The following is a 24,473-nucleotide window of genomic DNA, read 5'->3' as shown; positions in this document are numbered from 1 at the left end:
GGGCTGCCCGAAGCCGGTAGCGTTCAGGCAGCCCGGCTCTTAAACAGAGCCGCCATTTTCCCGGACATGTTCGGCTTTTTGGCAATTCCCCCCGGACGGGGGTTTGACTGCCGAAAAGCCGGACATGTCCGGGAAAAAGAGGACGTATGGTAACCCTAGGTAAGCCCCTCTGAGCCGGGCACCCCCTGGCCTCCAGCTCTGAGTCCAGCCCCTCTGAGCTTGGCAGCCCCCGACCTAAAGCCCAGCTCCCCGCCCAGCCCTGGGCAATAGTAGTGCCACCCCCAGGCAGCAACAGCCCATTGGCACCAACCATAACCCAGCAACAGCCCATTATGTAATTGCAAATGTATACATACCATTAAAGCATTTAATGTTTTTAAATATATTTTGTGTATTTTCAAATTATTAAAAATTTTTGAATGTATTTCACTGGTTATTTTTTACATTTCCAAATACATGTTACTAGAGTACTGCAACTTTTTTTATGGAAGGGGCCCCCAAAATTGCTTTGCACCAGGCCCCCTGAATCCTCTGGGCAGCCCTGTGGAAAGGGGATGGGGAGAGGGAAAGAAAGATTGAATCAAGCATTTGAAAAAAGTCTGAAAAAGAAACTCAGCAGAGGAGAAAGTGAGAGAGAATGGGCTGTGAAGGCAGAAGAAAAGGATCCTGAAAAGCAAATGCAAAGGCCGAAGAGCATTGCCTGCCACGCTCGGCAGATAAATCCAGTCCAGGGGATCTCAGTCTGAAGTTTTGAAACATTCTGTGCCTGAAGATATAATATACCTGGTTTTATTTGATTAGCAAAATACATGGTGTAGCATTCTGAGCACATCCAGTTTAAGTTGCTTTAAGAGGAAAGTTATTTAAAATCGGTGAAGTAGGCTGATCTTTGTCAAATATTCTGTAGATTTTGTGTAATATGAAACTTCCTGAATCCTTCCATCTCTAGCACACTAGCTAAACCTGATGTGGTAACTCATAAAGCAGCAGCACTCAGCAGAGAACTTGATCTGAAGTTGTTATGAAAATGTGAGTAAACAGTAAGAAAGATATCTTGGAACATAAAATAAAGTTGCTCTGCATGTCAAAATAAAAAAAATGTCTTTAATAGAGCTTACCCATGTACTCAGCAGGGCAGATGCAGTCATACTTGCCTATCTGGTTCAGGCATGTAGCCCCATTCAAGCAGGGGTCTGAATCACATTCATTCACTTCCAGGTCACAGTGCTTGCCTTGATAGCCTGGGACACAGTAGCAGGAGTACCCGTCAATTCCTTCCCTGCACAATGCTCCATTGTGGCATGGATTAGAAATGCACACATTGAAGTAGGTCTCACACAGCATGCCCGTGTATCCTGCACTACAAACACAGGTAGGGCCAGCTATGCCATTCTGACAAGTGCCTCCATGTCTACAAGGGTTTGTGTCACAGAGGCTGATGACAGTTTCACAGGTAGTTCCACTGTACCCAGTGTGGCATTCACAAGTAAAGCTGAGGTTTCCTGCAGTGCTTAAACAGGTAGCATTTTGAAGACAAGGGTTTGAGGCGCAAGGATCATCAGTTTTATTGCAGTCTTCCCCCAAAATATCAACTGTGTCTGCACAGCGGCAGGAATCGTCCTTAGCAGCAGCATCACATGTAGAGTTCTTTTGGCAAGAGTTTGACAGGCACCTGGAATCATTTCTTATGCTAAGTGATCCTAGGAAGGAAACACAAAAATTACTGAGAAACTTCCAGAGCAGTTTAAATGAATAAGAAAGAACTACAAATCTTAGTATAATGTTTTAAACTAGACCTCTCTCCTGTAATTTTTCACTGTTGAAAAGAAAATAGAGTTGGGGGAGGATGTGGCAATGAATTCTTTAATACAAAAAAGTACTACTGCATGAACAGAGTATAATTTCCTATTATCTATCCCTTCCAGAGACCATTGGCGGCAGCAGCAGCAGCATCAAGATTTGCAAACTCACCGCCTAATAACAAAATGCTGACCCAACCATCACTGAACATTAGTTCAGTCAGTCAGTGGTTTGGAATGCATGTGATGTAGAAGACTGGATCCTAAATTGATTTTATTAGGAAGGATAATAGTCTTACATGTAAAAAGCAACAGAGGGTCCTGTGTCACCTTTAAGACTAACAGAAGTATTGGAGCATAAGCTTTCGTGGGTGAATGCTCACTTCATCAGACGCTTCTGATGAAGTAGGCATTCACCCACGAGAGCTTATGCTCCAATACTTCTGTTAGTCTTAAAGGTGCCCCAGGACCCTCAGTCTGAATCTGTAAAAAGCAACAAACACAACTACCCCTCTGAGTCTTACATGTATACAGCATCTTTCATAAGAACAGCCATACTGGGTCAGACCAAAGGTTCATTTAGTCCACTATCTGGTCTTCCAACAGTGGCCAATGCCAGGTGCTTCAGAGGGAGGGAACAGAACCGGTAATCAAGTGATCCATCCCCCTGTCACCCATCTCAAAGGATCCCAACGTGTTTTAATAAACTGATACCTTCATCCATCACTGGATGCAGCCACTTGTGGGGGAGAAGGGAGACATGGCAATTATTTAACTGAGCACAGCATCAGTTCAGGGCAACAAGTGAAGAATACTTTATCCAACTGACAGGTTTCAGAGTAGCAGCCGTGTTAGTCTATATCCGCAAAAAGAACAGGAGTACTTGTGGCACCTTAGAGACTAACAAATTTATTAGAGCATAAGCTTTCGTGGGCTACAGCCTAGATCAATCCACACAAGCGGTCCATTTCCTGGACACTACTGTGCTAATAAGCGATGGTCACATAAATACCACCCTATACCGGAAACCTACTGACCGCTATACGTACCTACATGCCTCCAGCTTCCATCCAGGACACACCACACGATCCATTGTTTACAGCCAAGCTCTAAGATATAACCGCATTTGCTCCAATCCCTCAGACAGAGACAAGCACCTACAAGATCTCTATGAAGCATTCTTAAAACTACACTGCCCACCTGCTTAAGTGAAAAAACAGATTGACAGAGCCAGACGAGTACCCAGAAGTCACCTCCTACAAGACAGGCCCAACAAAGAAAATAACAGAACACCACTAGCTGTCACCTTCAGCCCCCTACTAAAACCTCTCCAGCGCATCATCAAAGATCTACAACCTATCCTGAAAGATGATCCCTCGCTCTCACAGATCTTGGGAGACAGACCTGTCCTCACTTACAGACAACCCCCCAACCTAAAGCAAATACTCACCAGCAACCACACATCACTGAACAAAAACACTGACCCAGGAACCTATTCTTGTAACAAAGCCCGATGCCAACTCTGTCCACATATCTGTTCAAGTGACATCATCATAGGACCTAATCACATCAGCCATACCATCAGAGGCTCGTTCACCTGCACATCTACCAATGTGATATATGCCATCATGTGCCAGCAATGCCCCTCTGCCATGTACGTTGGCCAAACCGGACAGTCTCTATGCAAAAGAATTAATGGACACAAATCTGACATCAGGAATCATAATACTCAAAAACCAGTGGGAGAACACTTTAACCTGTCTGGTCATTCAATGACAGACCTGCGGGTGGCTATTTTACAACAGAAAAACTTCAAAAACAGACTTCAACAAGAGATTGCTGAGCTGGAATTGATATGCAAACTAGATACAATCAACTTAGGATTGAATAAGGACAGGGAATGGCTGAGCCATTACAGACATTGAATCTATCTCCCCTTGTAAGTATTCTCACACTTCTTATCAAACTGTCTGTACTGGGCTATCTTGATTATCACTTCAAAAGGTTTTTTTTTTCTCTTACTTAATTGGCCTCTCAGAGTTGGTAAGACAACTCCCACCTGTTCATGCTCTCTGTATGTGTGTATATATATATCCTCAATATATGTTCCATTCTATATGCATCCGAAGAAGTGGGCTGTAGCCCACAAAAACTTATGCTCCAATAAATTTGTTAGTCTCTAAGGTGCCACAAGTACTCCTGTTCTTTATCCAACTGAAACAGCACAAAGAATTTAGGGAAACAGAAATTTAGCTGAATTACCTGGGTTAATACGCTCTTCTTACAGAGTGCTGTGTGATCTTTCTTGCTCATTAATAGTCAGGACTTAAACACCCCTGTCTTCCAGAGTGAAACCGCTCATTGTCCCTATCATCACAAGGCATTACTTCAGGACCAATTCAGAGGAAAGAATACCACCCAGGGAGTCGTCAGCACCACTTCCTGCAGCACCTTGGAGTTCTCTCATTCAGGTCTGACCTGACTCACCCTCAGCTTAGTTTGTAAGGTCTGAGAGGATCAATGAAGAGATGTTAACAGAGATGATCCTGTTGCTGCAGGATGTCTGTTACCCCTGGCCTCGGTTCAGCAAAACATTTAAGTACATGTTTAAGTTCATCCCTAGCCAGCAAAGCCTGTCCCTAGGTGCTTTGTTGAACAGGGATGGACTCCTGATTCAGGGCCTGAGGAAGCAATTCTGTGATTGCCTCCTACTAAGCCAGTAAGCAATCCTAACATAGACTTTAGACAATAATGGATCAAATGTCACAGCCGATCATAACCAATGAGTGGAAATGAGGAGGAGGGGTGGTTAGTTATTGACACACACAGCCCATGAAAGAAAATAGAAGATGTAGAAATAATGTTAAAAGCTTAAAACACATGTATAATGTTTAAACTGTTACTAGATCACAATTTTATCCAATGCAACTTTTTTTTTTAACCAATTGCCATCATGTTGTGAACAAATACTGTAATGTCTAGTGAACATTTGAGTAGAACAGAACTTCTTCAGTGATGACAATATAGTACCCCTGGAATTGTCGAGCATTCTGGAGTCAGAATAAAAGCAGTAAAGCTGTTTAAATAAAAAAAGTATACTACTGGAGGGGAAAATCCATGTCTATTCAATAGAAAAAAAAGATGCTGTCACATCTTGGCTGAGAAGCTACTAAATAAAGCTGAATGGACCCTTCAGAAAGAGGCTAGTGAGTCAAAAGACAAAAAAGATGCATGTGTGCTGGAGAATGCATATTATATTAAACAATCTGTGTTGCAGTCCTGGTCTGAATACATCATATTAGTCTTTTTTCCTTTCAATTTTTGCTCTGGATCCCTGTTTTAGAAGTAGGCAGTATACATTTGTTGTAGTGTAACTGCTTGATAATGAATGGTGGAATGTTATACTTAATATGCTGTTCCTTGTATGTGGGTGAGCTGTCCCTTTAAAAGGAATTCAGGCTCAGCTATCACCTTTTCTCTAATTTCTTCCTGGGTCTTGGGACTGACAGTCCAGAGAGCAGGTGACCAAGAGGCAGGCCATCTAGGATATATGAGGCAGCCTGGGTGGGGAGAGGGAGGATTGATGGTATTGGTAGGAGAAGCAATGAGCTGGGAGGCTCATCAATAACTGGGCTGTGGAGACAGATCAGTGATAGTTAGCTCACTGCTGAGAGATTCCTGGGGTAGAATAATGGCAGGCTGGGGAAACGCACCAAGAGCCAGAGGAGTTCCTTGTAGAAAGGGAGCCAAGAACAGAGCCTGTGAGGGAACTGGCTATGAAGACCTGAGGAAGGGATTGGCAGTGTAGGAAGTGGCCTAGAGGAAGTGAGGCAGTGTGGGGTGTTAGTGAATGAGACAGCCACTTCACTCTCAGGGTCCCTAGACTGGAACTGAGGGAAAGAGAGAGCTGAGGTTCCCTGACACCTCAGCTGTCCCACCTGCAAAGTGTGAGCTGACACACTCAGTCCAGAGAGAGATCTGCCACTGATGGGAGGTGGAATATTTACAGAGCCCTGTAGATAAACTTTTTAGCCTGGGAAGGCAATGGAACAGTGGTCAGCCTGTAATACAAGAGACTTGGGGAACCTCTTCACTGAGATGGAAGGAGTAGAGCTGTTCATCTGGGGAGACTAAAAGACCAATGAGGCCAGTCACAGAAGACAAAAGGGCTTGTACAGTGGTTTTTTTTTTTTTTTGTTTGGTTGTTTGAGGGAGGATACAGGCGGCTTTATTTAGTTTGGACTCCCAGGTTTTGTCCTGCAAAGAGTGGACTTTTGCTGTGGCCAGAGGGACAAAGCCTCAGATAATCTTACCAGAAAAGCACTCCTATAATAGGAACTGTGACAGAGTGACACATCTGGAGATCAGAGAAGTGAGCTGTGCCTCCTCATGTGGTTTCTTCTTTATGAGATGTGCAGAGGAGCTCTGGATATTTGTGAAAATAAGATATACCAATTTGGAGGGTGGGTCCCACATACCCAGGGATGGATATATTTACTGACTCAAAGGCCTAATTATTGTCTGATGAAACAAGTAGCCTGTGCGTGCATATTACATTACAGTTCTCAATACCATATTAACAATGATTCCATGATTGGACCCAAACCAGTAGTGGCCTTCAAGGTATCCTGCAAATGAAAAACATGTGTTTTATGCCTTTTTGTTTCTTTATTATGATATATAAAGAAGACCTGAAAAGGGTTTTGCTTTTGCTTCTTCATATGTGGCTAGGGGAAAAAAAAAAAAAAACAGTTTCCTCCCCTCCCACTGTCTCCTGCCTAGAATAGAATCTGAGATGGGAAGGAATTTTTTATGGAGGGATTGGTTATGACACCATAGTTAAGATTGACTTTTGCACTTAAAGAAGGATTTCAGCCTCCCAGTTATGAACGGGGGGGGGGGGGGAGGGGAGATAGAGAGGGAAGCAGATCCTCCCAAACTTACTTGAGTATAGAATTCATTATCTGAGAATTTACAAGTAAACCTGATAATTAGTTTGTTAGAATTAATGAAGCTGGGTTCTTTAAGAAAACTAGCACCTATGTTAGGCACTTCTGGGGACCATATGATCTTAATAACACAATAATGCATTCTTCAAACTGTTTATAAAGTTACATTAATTGGAATTGTATGATTAGGATATATCTGAAGAAAGTAGGCTGTTTAAGTAATGAGCAATTGTATCTAGCTATAACTATACAGCCTACAAGGGGGGTAGGTCAACAGCTCAGCTGGGGAGATTCTCAGGGGGATGCTTCTGTCTGGTTTATGTCAGAGCAACATAAAGGTCCCTTAGGACCACAAAGAACTGGGCACTTTCTCTCTCATGTGCTTTGGATTTTATCTGTATAGTCCTGCCATAGTTGCTTAGGATGGGTCCTTCCCTTCAGATGGATTTGCAGACCAGGATCAAGAATTTGCATTAACAGCATAGGCAGACTGGAGCTCCTGGAAGAATCTATGCACACTGGTCTGTTGATGGCAGCCTCTCATGTTAAGAAGCTGGATTCTTACCAAGCTGTAGCATCTGCACTGCTACCATCTTCCTGTAGCTCTCCTTGGGGCAGCACAGCTCTGCATTTCCGCCCCCTCCCCCAGCTTGTGGTTCTTTCCGCAGTGTGTAGTCCATGATCTGGCCCCTAGTGTATTGTTCAGACTGTATAATCACACTTTATTCTTCCTTTCCAGTTTCAATTTGATACACAGCAATGTTCTCTCTCTATAAGCTAGATTGGCACCTTGCAATTTGCTCTGAATAAGGGGCATCATGTAGCCATGCTGCCCCAGTAGCACAGCAGGGACCAGGCTGTGACTCAAAGGGTGGGAATTTTGAAAGCACGTAAGCAACTTAGGAGCATACGTTTCATTAATTCTCAAGGCTCCTAAGTGAGTTAGGTGTTTTTTTGAAAACTTACCCTCTGAGTCACAATCTGGTCCTGGTTCCCCCCACACCCACCTTGTTCCATGCCACAGTCCTCTTTCTGTTGCAGGTTACTTCTCCCCCCCCCACACACACACAGCTCAGGTGTGCTGGTGAGTGCATATGGGATAAGAGAGAATAGGTTAAAGGGTCTACTTACTCCCCACCCACCTGTGCAGGATGTGACCTATGGTGTGAGTAGCCCATACCCAGGAGAAAGGGCACATGGGTGCATAGGATGGCTCAGGCTGAGTGCTAAATGGCAGCTATCAGGAGAAAAATGTCTCAATTTAACATAGTGGGAAAGGAGAATAGGGCAAGTGAAGAAACATTTAAATGTTCTTGGGAGCTAGATTTTGGCAGCTTTATATAGAGATAACCTTATGAGTCCTCACATGTTCCAAACTAAACTCTGCAGAGAATGAGCCTTTTGCATTCTCAACGAATTAAGATCACTTGAGCAGTGACCTGCTCTGACAGAGATTCTTAAAATTAATGTTTAACATTAGAAAAATTCAAACAAAGCACTGATCACTTTAGATTTAGACTGATTGACACATGAAGTAATTATCTGAGTCTCTTTAAAACATCACCACTTTAATCTAATTACTAGAGAAATTAGTGCCAAACCTTTTACCCCATGGTTAAGACATTTTGATGTAAGTGAGATGCTTGGCAGTACACTTCATAGAAGATGGAATATATTGGATTCTCTGAATTTTCAACACTAAATACTTTGCAGTAAAGCTTGCCACCTACTGGTTATCACCTGTACTACTAGAAATGGCGTAAATAGTCTAACATTAGTGAGATGTAGCTAGAAGAAACTAGCCACATTTTAAGAGACTTTAGAAATAAAGGGGCCAGATCTTCACTCAGATAACTTTTCAATGGATTTACACCAGCTTAACAGGGTTGCACTTGTGTAATTGAGAGCATATGACCAATCAACACTGAAAAATGTATGATGGTCTCTCTTCTTAGAGATTTCTGTCTCAGTGGCCAGAATCCACCCTTGTGATGTTGCAAGACAATGTTATTTATGAGGCTGTGAATGCACAGCCATCTGCACCTGAGGGCCAGATTTGATCCTTCAAGGTTAAATCATCAGAACAATAACAAAGAGACTTGGTCCTGCTAGTGAAGGCAGGGGGCTGGACTCCATGACCTTTCAGGGTCCCTTCCAGTTCTGAGATAGATGTTTCTCCATATATTTATATTTAATGAAGATTCTAGGGTGGGATTTTCAGAAGTGACTTGGCACAGTTCTATGGAATTTCAGTGGGATTTGTGCTCCTAGGTTACTCTTAATACTTTTGCTTTAGGGATTCTAACATCTTCTAACATCTGTCCTATTCAGAGCTAGAGGCTTCATGGGTTTGGGTTTTTTTAAACAAAAAAAAAATCATAATTTTAAAAGAATAAAATTAACAGACACAAGAGTAAATGATTCCCTCAGTTCTGATTCTATTCAGGTCTTATTTAACAGTTCTTATCTTTCCCAAATAAATGACTTCAGCTCAAAGGGGAACAACCTCTGCCCCCTAATAAGTTGAATTACACATCCACCTTGTTCATAGATCACATGCTGGTTTCTTCCTTAACCTTCACCCAGCATCCCCTATGATTACTCATATATTGATAGACTCCTCTGAACCCAGGTTGCTTTGTCCCCTAATCAACTGGGCTCCAATCCCAGCACTGACTCACTTGTCCAGCTGTGCATTGCACAATGCAACCTGCACTCCCAGTAGACACACAGCTGTTAGTAACAGGCAAGGTCACTATGCAAAGCTGACTCTATCTTGTAGCTCCCAGATTAAGTCAGATAGGTATGACTTTTGCCCGTAGAGAAGAAGGTGGATATGGTATAATCTCATCTTTGATTCCAGTTAGTCTCAGAATCTTTGCAAGGCTGGGGTTCAGCCCTTTCTGCAGCCCTACCTTGCCCAGGGGGACTTATTAATATACTGGCAAAAAATAGTATCTTTGGTCACTGTCACCATATGATAGGTGGATGGAGACTTGCCAGCATATAGAAGCACTAACCAGTTGCCTGAAGTTGCTTCCCTCTGACCCTTAGGCTCTTGTGCTTTGTCCAGATCCATGCCTAAGATTTGCCAATCTAGGGAATCAGGACAAAAGTTGCAGCTCTGAGAGCACACTGTTATGCTCCTGGTTCTGCCTAGTGTCTAACATTGTTTTGCTAAAATGACTGTTTGCTGGAGACAGGCTGTTGAGATTGGGCTATTAGCATTTAAAATATACTAAAACCTGTTTATACAATGCTTTTCATCCCCGTCTTTCACAGTGCTTTATGAAAGGTGGTATGTATCGTTATCCCCATTTTATAGAAAGGCACTGAGAATAAATGACTTGCCCAAAGCAGCAGGCTGAGTCAGTTGCAGAGTTGGGTTTAGAGCCCAGGTCAGGAGACTTGTCTTTGTGCTTAGATCACAGCAGCACTTCAGAATACTTTGCACTTCTATAGCACCTTCCACTGAGGAGCTCAACACTCAGTAAATATAAATCACTTACTGGTAAGATGATTAGGTAAGAGCTTTTTCTTTTTCTTTTTTAAAAAGCCCTACAAGTGTAGGTAATAGAGAAGGAAAACACATCCTTTGGCCTGCAGAACTCTGCTGCGTTGTTTCTGATACATATACACAATCCCAAATAAATCCTTCAGCAAAGACTTGTTCTTTCTGGATACATCTCCATAAGGTAGCTAAATACTGTAACTAATGGCAGGAGTTTTTACCAAATTTCAGTCACTAAAAGCCTAGTTCATCAGGTGAACTATTGTCAGGTGGACTGTGCTAACTAGTTCATCATGGCCTGCAGATGCTTGTTGTTAGCAAACCCATTCCTCAGTAAGGTCTGCCTCTTTTTTTTTTTTTTTCCTTTTCTTTTCCCCTCTCTCTCTCCTGGAGAAGGGCCTGATCTTCACTGGAGCTTTCAGCACTAACAGCTGTAGGGTCCTCATGTAATCTACAGACATTTTTTGACCTTCTGAAAGCAGTTGGTATATTTCCTAGGAGAAGAACTCCCCTGCAGAAGACTAGATTCTGGATACTCTTTAAAGTCATCAGCACTGACAAGCGCATGGTGCTTGGCAGGGGACTTAATTGGCTGTAAATTCCCCTTTATTGAACACATAGCTAGTGATTCACTTGTCTGCTAAATTAAAATCAGGAAGGTTAAATTCTTGTGACTCTCTCTCACACACATTTAAGTAACAACCACACACACTAACGGAGGCAAGGGAGATCAAAGTGAAGACTGGCATTCTGTGCTTGCCCAGACCTTTTGTTTCATGTTGAGCAGATCCAGCTGTGCATCACTATGCATAGTTCATCTGAGGGGAGCTCCATCCCCTAGTGTTGCCTAACACATTGTCAAAGGCTTGAATGTTTAGCCTTATACCTGCCACTGAATTGCTAACATGTACTACTGTTCTTTTGTCCTGCTGCAGCACACATGCTGGACCATTAGTTCATAGCTGAGACTTTCAATTTTAAGTGCCTTTAGCTATAACTATTTAATTCCTTAATTATTAATCAAGTGGTATTGAGCAGGGATTATATTGGAGTAGGAGAAATTGAGTGCTGCTTCACTCAAGTTCAACCCACAGTCCCTGCATATATGGGTTGGGATTTTTTGCTAATATGATCAGCAGCAGAATAGTTAACTATGTTGACATGTGGAAAGTCCTCATTAGCTTTCAGAGACACTTGATTGAGATGAACTCAGCACCATTGGCCTTTCTTAGAGCTACCATTTCAGTCTGTCAGGTGACTTAGCAAAAGTAGATGGCACTGGTTCACATTCAGAAGGTTTCCTTCACAACCAGATAAGGCTAGCAGAGAAGTGCTGGTACAACAAACTCATAAGTAACTGCTCTGTCCTGTCCCTGGGGTTTGGAGTCAGAACATTTGTTGTTCATTTCTTGTTTAAACAAATCTGTCACTGAGATTATAACACAAATTTGAGTTCCTGTCACTGAAATATCAAGTTCTCTGTTTCTAGTAAGGTTTTGAGAGAATTAGCATTTAAGTGGATGGGTATGTCTACACTATAAAATTAGGTCGAATTTATAGAAGTTGGTTGTTTAGAAATTGTTTTTATAAGGTCGATTGTGTGTGTCCCCACACAAAATACTCTAAGTGTATTAAGTCGGCGGACTGCGTCCACAGTACATGTCATCAGGCCCCACCCTCCCCCCCTCCCTGCCGTGAAAGCAACGGCAGACAATCATTTCACGCCTTTTTTCAGCCCAGACGCCATAGCACTGGGATCATGTAGCCCACTCAGATCACCGCGGCATTTATGAGCACTTTAAACACCACGTGCATTATCCTGGAGTATATGCAGGACCAGAACCTGCCATGGCAAAACCAGGCGAGGAGGCGACGGCAGTGTGGCGACAATAGTGTTGAGGAAATAGACATGGACATAGACCTCTCACGAAGTATGGGCCCCAGCAATGTGCAAATCATGGTGTTAATGGGGCAGGTTCATGCCGTGGAATGCCAATTCTGGGCCAGGGAAACAAGCACAGACTGGTGGGACCGCATAGTGTTGCAGGTGTGGGACGATTCCCAGTGGCTGCGAAACTTTCGCATGCGTAAGGGCACTTTCATGGAACTTTGAGTTGCTTTTCCTTGCCCTGAAGCGCCAGAATACCAAGATGAGAGCAGCCCCCACAGTTGAGAAGCGAGTGGCGATAGCCCTGTGGAAGCTTGCAACACCAGACAGCTACCGGTCAGTCGGGAATCAATTTGGAGTGGGTAAATCTACTGTGGAGGCTGCTGTGATCCAAGTAGCCAATGCAATCAAAAAGCTGCTGGTATCAAGGGTAGTGACTCTGGGAAACGTGCAGGTCATAGTGGATGGCTTTGCTTCAATGGGATTCCCTAACTGGTGAGGCGATAGATGGAACCCATATCCCTATCTTGGCACTAGAGCACCAAGCCAGCGAGTACATAAACCGCAAGGGGTACTTTTCAATGCTGCTGCAAGCACTGGTGGAGCACAAGGGATGCTTCACTAACATCAACGTGGGATGGCCGGGAAAGGTACATGACATTCATGTTTTCAGGAACTCTAGTCTGTTTCAAAAGCTGCAGGAAGGGACTTTCTTCCCAGAGCAGAAAATAACTGTTGGGGATATTGAAATGCCTATAGTTATCCTTGGGGATCCAGCCTACCCCTTAATGCCATGGCTCATGAAGCCATACACAGGCAGCCTGGACAATAGTCAGGACCTGTTCAACTATAGGGTGAGCAAGTGCAGAATTGTGGTAGAATGTGCATTTGGATGTTTAAAGGGTCGCTGGCGCAGTTTACTGACTCTGATAGACCTCAGCGAAACCAATATTCCCATTGTTATTACTGCTTGCTGTGCATGCCACAATATCTGTGAGAGTAAGGGGGAGACATTTATGGCGGGGTTGGAGGTTGAGGCAAATCGCCTGACTGCTGATTACGCGCAGCCAGACAGCAGGGCGGATAGAAGAGCACAGCAGGGCGCGGTGCGCATCAGAGAAGCTTTGAAAACCAGTTTCACGACTGGCCAGGCTACGGTGTGAAAGTTCTGTTTGTTTCTCCTTGATGAACCCCCTCTGCCCCCCTTTTCCCCCCGGTTCACTCTACTTCCCTGTAAGCTAACCACCCACCCCTCCCCCCTTCGATCACCGCTTGCAGAGGCAATAAAGTCATTGTTATTTCACATTCATGCATTCTTTATTAAGGCATCACACAAATAGGGGGATAACTGCCAAGGTAGCCCGGGGGGGTGGAGGAGGAGGGAAGGACAAGGACACACTGTACTTTAAAACTTATTGAAGGCCAGCCTTCTGTTGCTTGGGCAATCCTCTGGGGTGGAGTGGCTGGGGGGCCAGAGGCCTCCCCACCGCATTCTTGGGCATCTGGGTGAGGAGGCAATGGAACTTGGGAAGGAGGGCTGTTGGTTACACAGGGCTGTAGCGGCGCTCTGTGCTCCTGCTGCCTTTCCTGCAGCTCAACCATACGCTGGAGCACATCAGTTTGATGCTCTAGCAGCCGGAGCATCGACTCTTGCCTTCTGTCAGCAAGCTGATGCCACATATACTCTTCAGCCCACCACTTGCTCTCTTCAGCCAGGGATTCAGCCCGCCACCTCTCCTCACATTCATATTGTGCTTTTCTGCACTCTGACATTGCCTGCCTCCACGCATTCTGCTGTGCTCTGTCAGCGTGGGAGGACATCTGGAGCTCCGAGAACATGTCATCCCGAGTGTGCCTTTTTTGCCTTCTAATCTTCATTAGCCTCTGTGAAGGGGAAACATTTGCAGCTGGTGGAGGAGAAGGGAGAGGTGGCAGTTAAAAAGACATTTTAGAGAACAATGGGTACACTCTTTCACATTCAATCTTGCTGTTCACATTACACAGCACGTGCTTTCATTTCAAGGTCGCATTTTTCCTCTTATATTGGGGGCCTGCCGGTTTGGTGTGAGAGATCACTCATGCAGTGCAGGCAACAGAATTCGGCTTGAAGGCAGCCATGGTAAGCCACAGTCTTTTGGCTTCTTTTATGTGGGAATGGTTTCAAACAGGAGCACCCTCATTTCCCATACCAAGCGGCCATTGGGTTGGCCATTTAAAATGGGTTTGAAATTTAAAAGGAGGGGCTGCGGTTTCCGGGTTAACATGCAGCACAAACCCAACTAACCCCCGCCCCTCCCCCCCCCAATTATCTGGGATGATCACTTCACCCCTCCCCCTCACTGCGTGGCTAACAGCGGGGAACATTTCTGTTCAGCCGAGCAGGAACGGGCACCTCTGAATGGCCCCTTAATAAAATCACCCTATTTCAACCAGGTGACCATGAATGATATCACTCTCCTGAGGATTAGAAAGAGAGATAAGGAATGGATGTTGTCTGCATGCCAGCAAACACCGGGACCATACGCTGCCATGCTTTGTTATGCAATGATTCCAGACTACGTGCTACTGGCCTGGCGTGGGAAAGTGTCCTACCATGGAGGACGGAATAAGGCTGCCCTCCCCAGAAACCTTTTGCAAAGGCTTTGGGAGTACATGAAGGAGAGCTTTCTGGAGATGTCCCTGGAGGATTTCCATTCCATCCCCATACATGTTAACAGACTTTTCCAGTAGCTGTACTGGCCGCGAATGCCAGGACAAGTTAATCATTAAACACGCTTGCTTTTAAACCATGTGTAATATTTACAAAGGTACACTCACCAGAGGTGCCTTGTGTGCCCTCAGGGTCTGGGAGCACGCCTTGGGTGGTTTCGGGGGTTACTGGTTCCAGGTCCAGGGTGAAAAACGTATCCTGGCTGTTGGGGAAACCAGTTTCTCCGCTTCCTTGCTGTGAGCTATCTTGAATGTCTTCATCATCATCTTCCTCGTCCCCAAAACTCGCTTCCATGTTTCGTGATTCTCCATTGACAGAGTCAAAGCACAGGGTTGGGGTAGTGGTGGCTGCATCCCCTAGCATGGCATGCAGCTCAGCGTAGAAGCGGCATGTCTGCGGCTCTGCCCTGGACCTTCTGTTTGCCTCTCTGGTTTTGTGGTAGGCTTGCCTTAGCTCCTTAATTTTCACGCGGCACTGCTGTGCGTCCCTGTTATGGCCTCTGTCCTTCATGCTCTTTGAGACTTTTTCTAATGCACTGATTCATCTTCCCATACGAGCAGATCCCGTACCTCCTGTTCGGTCCATGCTGGAGCTCTTTTGCGATCCTGGGACTCCATCATGGTTACCTGTGCTGATGAGCTCTGCGTGTTCACCTGTGCTCTCCACCACGCTGGGCAAACAGGAAATTAAAATTTTGCGGGCCTTTTCCTTTCTACCTGGCCAGTGCATCTGAGTTGAGAGTGCTGTCCAGAGCGTTCACAATGGAGCACTCTGGGATAGCTCCCGGAGGCCAATACCATCCAATTGTGTCCACACTACCCCAAATCTGACCCAGAAAGGCCGGTTTCAGCGCTAATCCTCTCATCGGAGGTGGATTAAAGAAATCGATTTAAAGAGCCCTTTAAGTCGGAAAAAAGGGCTTTGTCATGTGGACGGGTCCAGGCTTAAATCGAGGTAATGCTGCTAAATTCGACCTAAAATCATAGTGTAGACCAGGCTGATGTGTCTGCATTGCTCAAAGTGCTTAGCTATGGTACACCTAGACATCTCAGTTTACCTGCAATGTACCAGTGAAAAGATGTGGTTCATAAATATGCCATGACTCCCTGGAAAAGACAACCCTAGAAGGCTCTGACTGTGCATATTCATTAAATCTTGGGATGGCACTGGTTGGTACTTAAGGAAGCACCCGTGAACATGAGAACACAGATGCATAATACGGAGAACAGAGAGAGAGGGATTGAGTTGTCTCAGACATCTTTATCATGAATTTGAAGGAAGGGATGTTATGATTGGATCAGCACATGGGGGGGGGGAAGCATGCCAAGGGAATAGATACAACACAAATAAAGCCATAGGAACGTGTACTGATGGAATGGAATACCTCAAGAGATACAAGGCACCACCAACACAACTTCATCCACTAGCATTGTCTGGGGTCCAACCTCTACCTTCCCTCAGTCCCGCTCAAGTTCTCCTAATTAATATAGCTCTCACAACTACTATTCTCTCCATCGTGCTCTCTCCCATTTCTATCTGTGTCCCATTCCTCCTTTCCCAGCTATGTTCCATCATTTAATACAATGAACAGTTTAATTACATTGCCGCTCTGTTTCTTCTGAAGACCAGACCAGCACTCAGGCACCTGATGAGAGCCATAGAAATGCCATCCCTTCTTCCCCATACTTCAGCCATTCCCTAAGACCTGACTTTCTTGGTCCAGATCCTGTGCACAATTTAGATTCAATACCTGATGTTTACTTATTTCCAAAATGAAACTAAGTACTGTACTTTAGAAGGTCTAAACATGCTTCTGTCAAACAAGCAAGCACATGCCAGTGAGCCCTAGGAAGATACTAACAGTGTGGTCATAAAAGAGTTAAGATTAAGGGTCTCTTGAATGTGTTTACTTCAGTTGGGTTTCCAAAGCATCCTATCATGTTGTTATAGAAACCACTTGCAGGTTTAAATCTTGAATCAAGATTATTGCCATAGTAACCAGCACCACCAAAAAAAAAGTCAGTTATTCAAAACATTCAATTTCCATAGAAAAGGCTAATTTTGTTTTCAAATATACTTGTATCGGCAGAAACAAAGAAACTAAATTAACAACATATTTACTGCAGCAGAAGCACTATGCAAGGCATATTAGCGTATCAGTAACTACTGAAAAGTATTATAATTTGAAAATGTTGTTTAGGAAACACTTGAAGATCAAAGACATTTGTGATTCAAATTACAGAATTGGCTATTAAATGGGTGCCTTCATTTCATTAATCTTCCATGAGCCCTGAAAGCACATGCTAATGTGACACTGCTCCCTGAAAATGAAGGCTGTTACTGTTTTCCATTGTTTTCTTTTGCTACCGTTTTATCTTTGTGCAATCCCAGCCTACCTCTTCCTATGAACACCTTACAACAGCAGCAGCTACCGATTATACTAAACACACTGACAATATGACAGGTGTTCCTACAAAACAACCACACACTGATTACCTATCAAGTCACAATGTGGTGTGTTTGCTCAAAGGCACTAAGTTGGCATCACGCACCCTCAGTTGCTTCCCCTCCCCATTAAGGAGCACAGGAGGCAATGGTGCTGCTCATTAACTCATGGAGTATCTTGCAAGCTAGTGCACAATAACACAAACCTCCTAAAGTGTCACTGCTTTCTTCTGGCACTTCCTCTTCCGCTTCCATTTTTTGCTTACATTTGTTTTGCACCAGTGGGCTCAAGAGGGCTTTTAAAGCATGGTAGAAGGCAGTTGGTGTCTTGCTGCTGCCACATACCTTTTTGCCAGGGTGTAATTAGTGCTCCCAGCTGTGCTGGCTGCTGGGCAGGGAGAAGCAATGCCATGTAGGGCTGGGGGATGTTGTTCAGATGAAACTAGTTTCATCAAACAGATTCAGTTCAACTAAAACATTTCATGAATTCCCATCAGATTTGCTAAATTGTTTTGATCTAAAAACAAAACAAAAACATCCAGTGGTTTGGTTTTGACCTTTGTTTCCTTTAAAAATATAAATAAAAATTGTGTAATCTATGTTGCACATTTGTAGAGCAATAATATAAATATACATTCTCGGCTTTTAAGGCTTGATTAGAGTGTAGATAGGAATCTAGTTCTGTATTGAGATAGGGTTACCATATTTTAACACTCCACGGGGCCCCGGCCCCGCCCCTTCCCAGCCCTGCCCTAACTCCGCCCCCTCTCCTGAACGTTCCGCCCCCTGCTCCTCCCCTGCTTCCCACGAATCAAATGTTTGCGGGAAGCCTGAAACAGGCAGGCAGGCAGCAGGTAAGCTGGGGCAGAGGCGGGGGGCGTCGTGAGGAGGCGCGGCCCAGTCCGGCCCCCCCGGGCCGAGCGACTCCCTCTGGCGGCCGGCCCTGGCCAAGAGGCTCTGGTCCCAGCAGCTCCGGCCTGGCTCGGCTCCAGCCCCAACCCTGGCTGAGCGGCGTCGGCTGGCGGCCGAGCACCCCCAGCCCCAGTCCCAGCGGCTCCGGCCCGGCTCGGGCCCCGGTTCCGGTCGAACGGCCCCGGCCCTGGCCAAGCGGCACTGGCTGGTGGCCGAGCACCGCCGGCCCCAGCGGCTCTGGCTCTGGCCCCAGCAGCTCCAGCCCAGACCCAAGCCCCACAACCTCTCCCTATTTTCCCGGACATGTCCAGCTTTTTGGAATTTCCTCCTGGACGGGGATTTGAGGACCAAAAAGCTGGACACGTCCGGGAAAATCCAGACGTATGGTAACCCTAATTGAGACCTTTTAACCTAGTTCCCCAGTTAAGATCTTATTAATTTTAATTAAAGTAAACGGTTCTGTTTTAAGCACAAGATAACAGAGCATGAGATTCTTGCACGGTGGAGTTGTTAATAAATAGGTAGTTCAGGGGTCAGCAACCTTTCAGAAGTGGTGTGCCAAGTCTTCATTTATTCACTCTAATCTAAGGTTTCGCGTGCCATTTTTAGAAGGTCTCTTTCTATAAGTCTATAATATATAACTAAACTATTGTTGTATGTAAAGTAAATAAGGTTTTTAAAATATTTAAGAAGCTTAATTGAAAATTAAATTAAAATGCAGAGCCCCCTGGACCGGTGGCCAGGACTCAGGCAGTGTGAGTGCCATTGAAAATCAGCTCACGTGCTGCCTTTGGCATGCGTGCCATAGGTTACCTACCCCTGAGGTAGTTGATCCCAACCTATAATCTATTATGCTGTGGATCTAAGGGGCAATTTCAAAGTGACTGATCTTTAAAATAGCCTGACAAAGGGATACCTTTAACGAAAAGTTTTGTTTCTTTAAGGCATCATGAAAGAAAGAGATCGAAACTAATGTTTTGGGGTGTTCAAAATACAGTTTGGATCCAAATGTTGTCTTTCTGCTCACTTTGAAAACTGTAAAAATGCATCCTCTCAAGTCTCCTTGGCCTTTGGGTATGTATTCTACTGTATGGGTGGGACATTGCTTTATTAATTTTTCCAGCTTTCTGGGCTCCATTTTTGAAGTCTGAGAAAATACTTGAATGTCTTGTTTCAAACATTATAGATGTGAAGCCATGTGTTGATGTTGAGGAAGAGGCCGGGGGGGGGGGGGGGGGGGGTTGGGAGGGAAAGATTCAGAACACATTGGGGTCAATGACACAGCTAGTTATTGCATTGAGTTGAAAACTATTTTGTTCACTTTTCTTAAGAAAGCAAAATGGAGGCAGGATCAGGCTCAACTTTTTGTAACTAATGCCCTGATTTTTGTAGAATAGCAACTGATATATAAAGCCACCAGGGTGCAGGCTGTCCCTGCAGGCTCACTGAATACATTGTCCTTTTCTGACACAATCTCAGTTTTATTCTAAACAAACATCTTCTCCATGTCAAAGCCAGGCTGCTGCTTCTCCTGTCTCTTCCATCCTTTTTAAAATGTTCAGCCCTGTGGCTGAATTGCATTATTTTTTTTCTGGAAATTTAGTGTATTGTGATATAGCTGCCACATGCATCAGATGAAAGAGGCTTAAATGGGGCTAAGGATCACATAGTATACAGAAAAACCTTGTGAAACCCCCTCTTCTCTGCAATTTTTTCCAAAGTGGCTTGGTGGAAAACCTGTGTAGACAAGTTTTGTTCTGGTATGTGAAGTCAGCATGACAGACCCTTTCCATGATTTACTTAGAGGTCCTGGAATTTACCTGGAAACTGTTTTCTGAAGTAGCTAACTGCCAACTGGGATTAAAAATAGCTTGGGAGAGGCCTGCTTTCTATAAATTGTGCCAGACTGTGGCTGGCCCTGCATGGATAAGCAGCGGGAAGGGGAAATGGGTGCAAGGCGCATTCCATCTCCCTGCCCTTCTCTTGTGCTGCTGTACTAGATTGGTTACAATCATGATGAGGCTATAGGCATAGTGCTAACCTAACACTATCAACTGCATCGAGGACAGGCAGCATGAGGATAGGGTTCTGATCACAGCCATGCTCTGCACCACCTGGCAAAGATGGCCTACAGGAAGTGGAAATCACATGCTGTACGCTGCTCAAATGTGGGCTTGGAAACAGAGTCCACAAGCCTGGGTTCCACTGTGTAGTGTAGACATGTCTGAAGTGTTCGGTATTTTTCTAAGCTCCATATGTCTTTGTGGTACCCGAGACTCTTCTATAATTCATTATACCAAGGCCATGTCCTCACAAAAGGCAGCTCCTCTCACCATGAAATCTCTCTTGACTACACCTGGCTCAGAGTCTGGTGCAGGATTCTGCCATTGAGATTTTTTACCTTTTACTTCTTATTCCATGCAACAGAATAGGGATGGAGTTAATTTTCTTGGGTGACAGCTTGCAATTAAACCTTGAAATTGTAAGTCCTATATTGTCAGACACAGGAAAGGGGATAGACTTTTTTAGATATTAATATCTAGCACTTCCATAGTGGTTTACATCCTCAGAACTTTGTACAAACTAAGTCATCGTGTCTGTACTTCCGCACAGACGGTCTTCAGGAGATCTACCCCTGGAAATCCCCCTTTCCAGGCAGAGAGAGGAGATTCATCTGTGTGGCGTCTTCTCTTCCCCCTCTTCTTTGCCCAAACCCACCCATAGGTGCTTCATATCAAAAAGGCTTTACAAATTTCAGGGAAGGGGAGGGAATGGAGTGAGGTGGTCCTGCATCACTGTCCCCTGTTCTGTGTCTGGATTTCTGCTGACAGTGAAGCCAGCAGGCATCTCAGCAGGATGGCTCAGGGAGGGTTTCTGGTGTTAGAGGAGGCATGGGCTTTGAAATCCAGGCCTCCATTAACTTCTCACACCCAAGGGACAGTAGCAGGAAGGTTCCATGAGGGGAGTCCATGAGTCTTCCTCTTCCCTCACTCCCTTCCTACAGGTTTTTCCCATGGGGTTCTGGGTGAGGGAATTTAGCCCAGAGGAATTCAGAGAAGTAAGGAATACCCTCCTCCATGATGGGAGTAAAATGCTACATTGTGGAACCAAATTCAAAACAGACCATTGACCAACATCAGGACATGCACTGATGTCTGACTCAGAGAAGGCTTTGAGTAATAAGCCCCTCTTATTAGAGAAACTCTTATTAAAAAGCAAATTGTTTCAAGCAGCATAATATGAAATGGTGCATTTTAGAGAAAAATTGTCTGCTGCCATGGCATTTCTGCAGCATATGGCAAACAGCAGTGTTATCCAAGATGCAAATTCAAATCCTGCCAGCAGGCCCATGCTCCACAAAAATTACAGAGCTGCAGGATTTCTGCCAAGGAAACATTATAAAATTTAAAACCAGGAGTGAACAAACATTTCCCTAGCAATATAGTTAATGCCATTTCTTGCTTTTTCTTTCCCTGTTTACATACCATGCTCCCTCTTCTCTAATTCATCCCTGGGGTACCCCCACTGACTTCAGTCCGGTCACACCAGAGATTTGATTTCTCTTCTCCTCTCCTCTTTCCCTTTTAAATTCTCTCTTCCCTCCCACCTTGTCTTATCTCCCATTCTATTTATCCAAGCTTCCCCCCGCACCCACCCTTCTAGAGTGTAATCCAAAGCCTATGGGAGTCTTTCCATTGATCTCAGGGGGCACAGAATCATGCCCCCACTTCTTTGAAAGGAAGCAGAACTCTCATCTGCTCCCATCTCCTTGTCTCTGTCCTGACTTGGAGCAACTTCTTTCCCCTCTCACTTCCTCCTCTTGGTACTTTTGTTTTTCCCTCTCATTTAATGGCCTCATTTCTCTCCCTGTTATATATTCTGTTTCTTTCCCTTAGCTTCCCCAACACTTGCATCCTCCCTAACAACCTCCCTGCTCCCTTCACAGGGCCGGCTCTGGCTTTTTTGCCGCCCCAGGCAAAAAAGCCGCCGGCCGCCCACCCCCCCGGCCGGGGGGGGGAGGGCGGCCGGAGCCCCGGGGGCAGGGCGGTGAGCCCCGGCGGGGGCTCCGCTCTCCCCCCGGCGGCCAGAGCGCAGGGGGCAGGGCGGCGAGCCCCAGCCAGGGCTTGCCGCTCTTACCCCGGCGGCCGAGGGGAGGGCGCCGGGGGGGAGGGCGGCCAGAGCGCCGGGGGGGAGGGCGGCGAGCCCGGCTGTGGCCCCGCTCTCCCCGGGGGCCGGAGCGCCGCACCGCCCCCCTCCAGGTGCCGCCCCAAGCACAAGCTTGGTGGACTGGTGTCTGGAGCCGGCCCTGTCCCTTCACAAAGTTTTACAGGTCCCTGTGTAAACAGATCCTTGGAGCCATTCACCACTGAGGAGCCAGAAGGGTTTCCTCAGCTGGGGATAGGGTCATTCTGCCATAGTACCAATCCAGGACCTAGCAATACAAAGTACATTCAAAGGAAGCATTCTCACCCTGTTTTGATTAACTTGCAGTGTGTGAAAGTCAGATTTATCTGGGCTGCACAGTAGGTCCAGTCAGAAAAAGCTTTAAAAAAGATCTGCTAGTAATGTCTTTTAAATACCCAGTGACTGCATTTAACCTAGAGCCTTTTTCAGGGAGATCTTTTTCATGACATGGCATGTTTTACAGTCCCAAAGGGCATAGCATGTAGTGCTGAAAGGCTGAAGAATAGATTTAGAACTAATTCCCACTACTTTAGGATTCTCAAAAGCAATTTTTTCCAGGGATCACATTTCCTTTGATCTTGGGATAATAAATGATTATAGGTAGCCTTGAATGAAACTAGGCATTCTGTTACTGTACTCCTAATTCACTGTGTTCACAGTTACAAGGAACAAACTATTTGATTTAACAGTTTCAGTATAGGTGTATTTTCATGACTGCTTGGTACTGATATTTTTAAGGAACTGATTATTCATAAATACCAAACATGACCATGATCATGACATTCAAATAACAAATATTTTAATTGTATTCATTTTGGTGTAACTAATATATTTTTAATTTTAGTACTTTGAAAGAGGAAATTTTGGTTCTGTTATGACTGAAGTTTGTATGGAGAGTAAGTACAAGATCAGGTCCTAAATGTGTCCTTTAGCTCCCTTCTACTAGCATACCAGAAAAATGGCTTGATCTGATGTTTTCTAACTGCTGCACTTGAAGTTTTCTTCCTCTTCCCCTCCCCCATGGTGAATGGGAGTTTATATTAGTGCTAATAGTTTTAGATTAATTTTGTTTCTTTTTTCAAATTGTCCATGAACAGCTTATGATTTTTCTCTCTTCAGTTTTTGAAATTAGTCACTGAATACCTTCAACAAATATTCTAGGTCTGTAGAGTGTGCATGTTCAGTTTGAGACTCAGAGCTTGGCTTGTTTAGCTTAACCAAAAGAGTGCTGATGGGAGATATGATTGCTCTCTATAAATGCAGCAGTGGGATAAATATCAGGGAGGGAAAAGAGTTATTTAAGTTAAGCACCAATGTGGATATAAGAACAAATGGATATAAACTGGCCATCAACAAGTTTAAGCTTGAAATTAGACAAAGGTTTTTGACCGTCAGAGGAGTAAAGTTCTGGAACAGCCTTCCAAGGGGAACAGTGGGGACAAAAAAGCCTAACTGGCTTCAAGACCGAGCTTGATAAGTTTATGGAGAGGACAGTATGATGAGACTGGCTACATGCTGTTGTAGGAAATCTGCAAATGCTAGCAGCAAATAGCTCAAATGGTTGGTGATGGGATACTAGATGGGAAGGGCTCTGAGTTACTACAGATAATTCTTTCCCAGGTGTCTGGCTGGTGGCTCTTACCCACACATTTAGAGTTTTCCCCCAGATCAGATTGGCAAAGAGCCTGGGGGGGTTTCGCCTTCCCCTGCAGCATGGGACATGGGTCACTTGCAGGTTTAAACTAGTATGAATGGTGGATTCTTTGTAACTCAAAGTCTTTAAATCATGATTTGAGGACTTCAGTAACTCAGCCAGAGGTGATAGGCCTATTACAGGAGTGGGTGGGCAAGGTTCTGTGCCCTGCAAGGGGTCAGACTAGATCACGATGGATCCTTCTGACCTAGCCTGAGTCTGTGTTTTAAGTAGCCATGTAAGTGTGCAGACTCACCCCTGCGGCGCCTCCCGCTGGCCTCTCAGGGAATTGGCTTGTTTCCAGCTGTGGAGCGCCCGCTGCAGGCCAGTGTCCCACTGCCACTTGGCCCCCCATGTCCCTCCCTGGACTCCAGTGCCCCT

General features: G+C 44.9%; 1 protein-coding gene across 1 annotated transcript in view; it reads right to left on the bottom strand.

Annotated features, from left to right (window-relative positions):
• The window catches only part of CRB1 (crumbs cell polarity complex component 1), a 151,611-nt gene extending 150,441 nt beyond the window's left edge, over positions 1 to 1,170 (bottom strand). The window contains exon 1 of the mRNA XM_034778351.1: positions 1,119 to 1,170. Coding sequence (XP_034634242.1) covers positions 1,119 to 1,122 — 4 coding nt within the window. The 5' untranslated portion in view covers positions 1,123 to 1,170. The remainder of the gene's footprint in view (positions 1 to 1,118) is intronic.
• Between the last annotated feature and the right edge of the window lie 23,303 nt (positions 1,171 to 24,473).

The sequence above is a fragment of the Trachemys scripta genome, chromosome 8 (genome assembly GCF_013100865.1).
Source record: "Trachemys scripta elegans isolate TJP31775 chromosome 8, CAS_Tse_1.0, whole genome shotgun sequence".
Lineage (NCBI taxonomy): Eukaryota > Metazoa > Chordata > Testudines > Emydidae > Trachemys > Trachemys scripta.
Note: the sequence above shows the minus strand (reverse complement) of the source record. Positions and strands in the feature narration are given on the sequence as shown.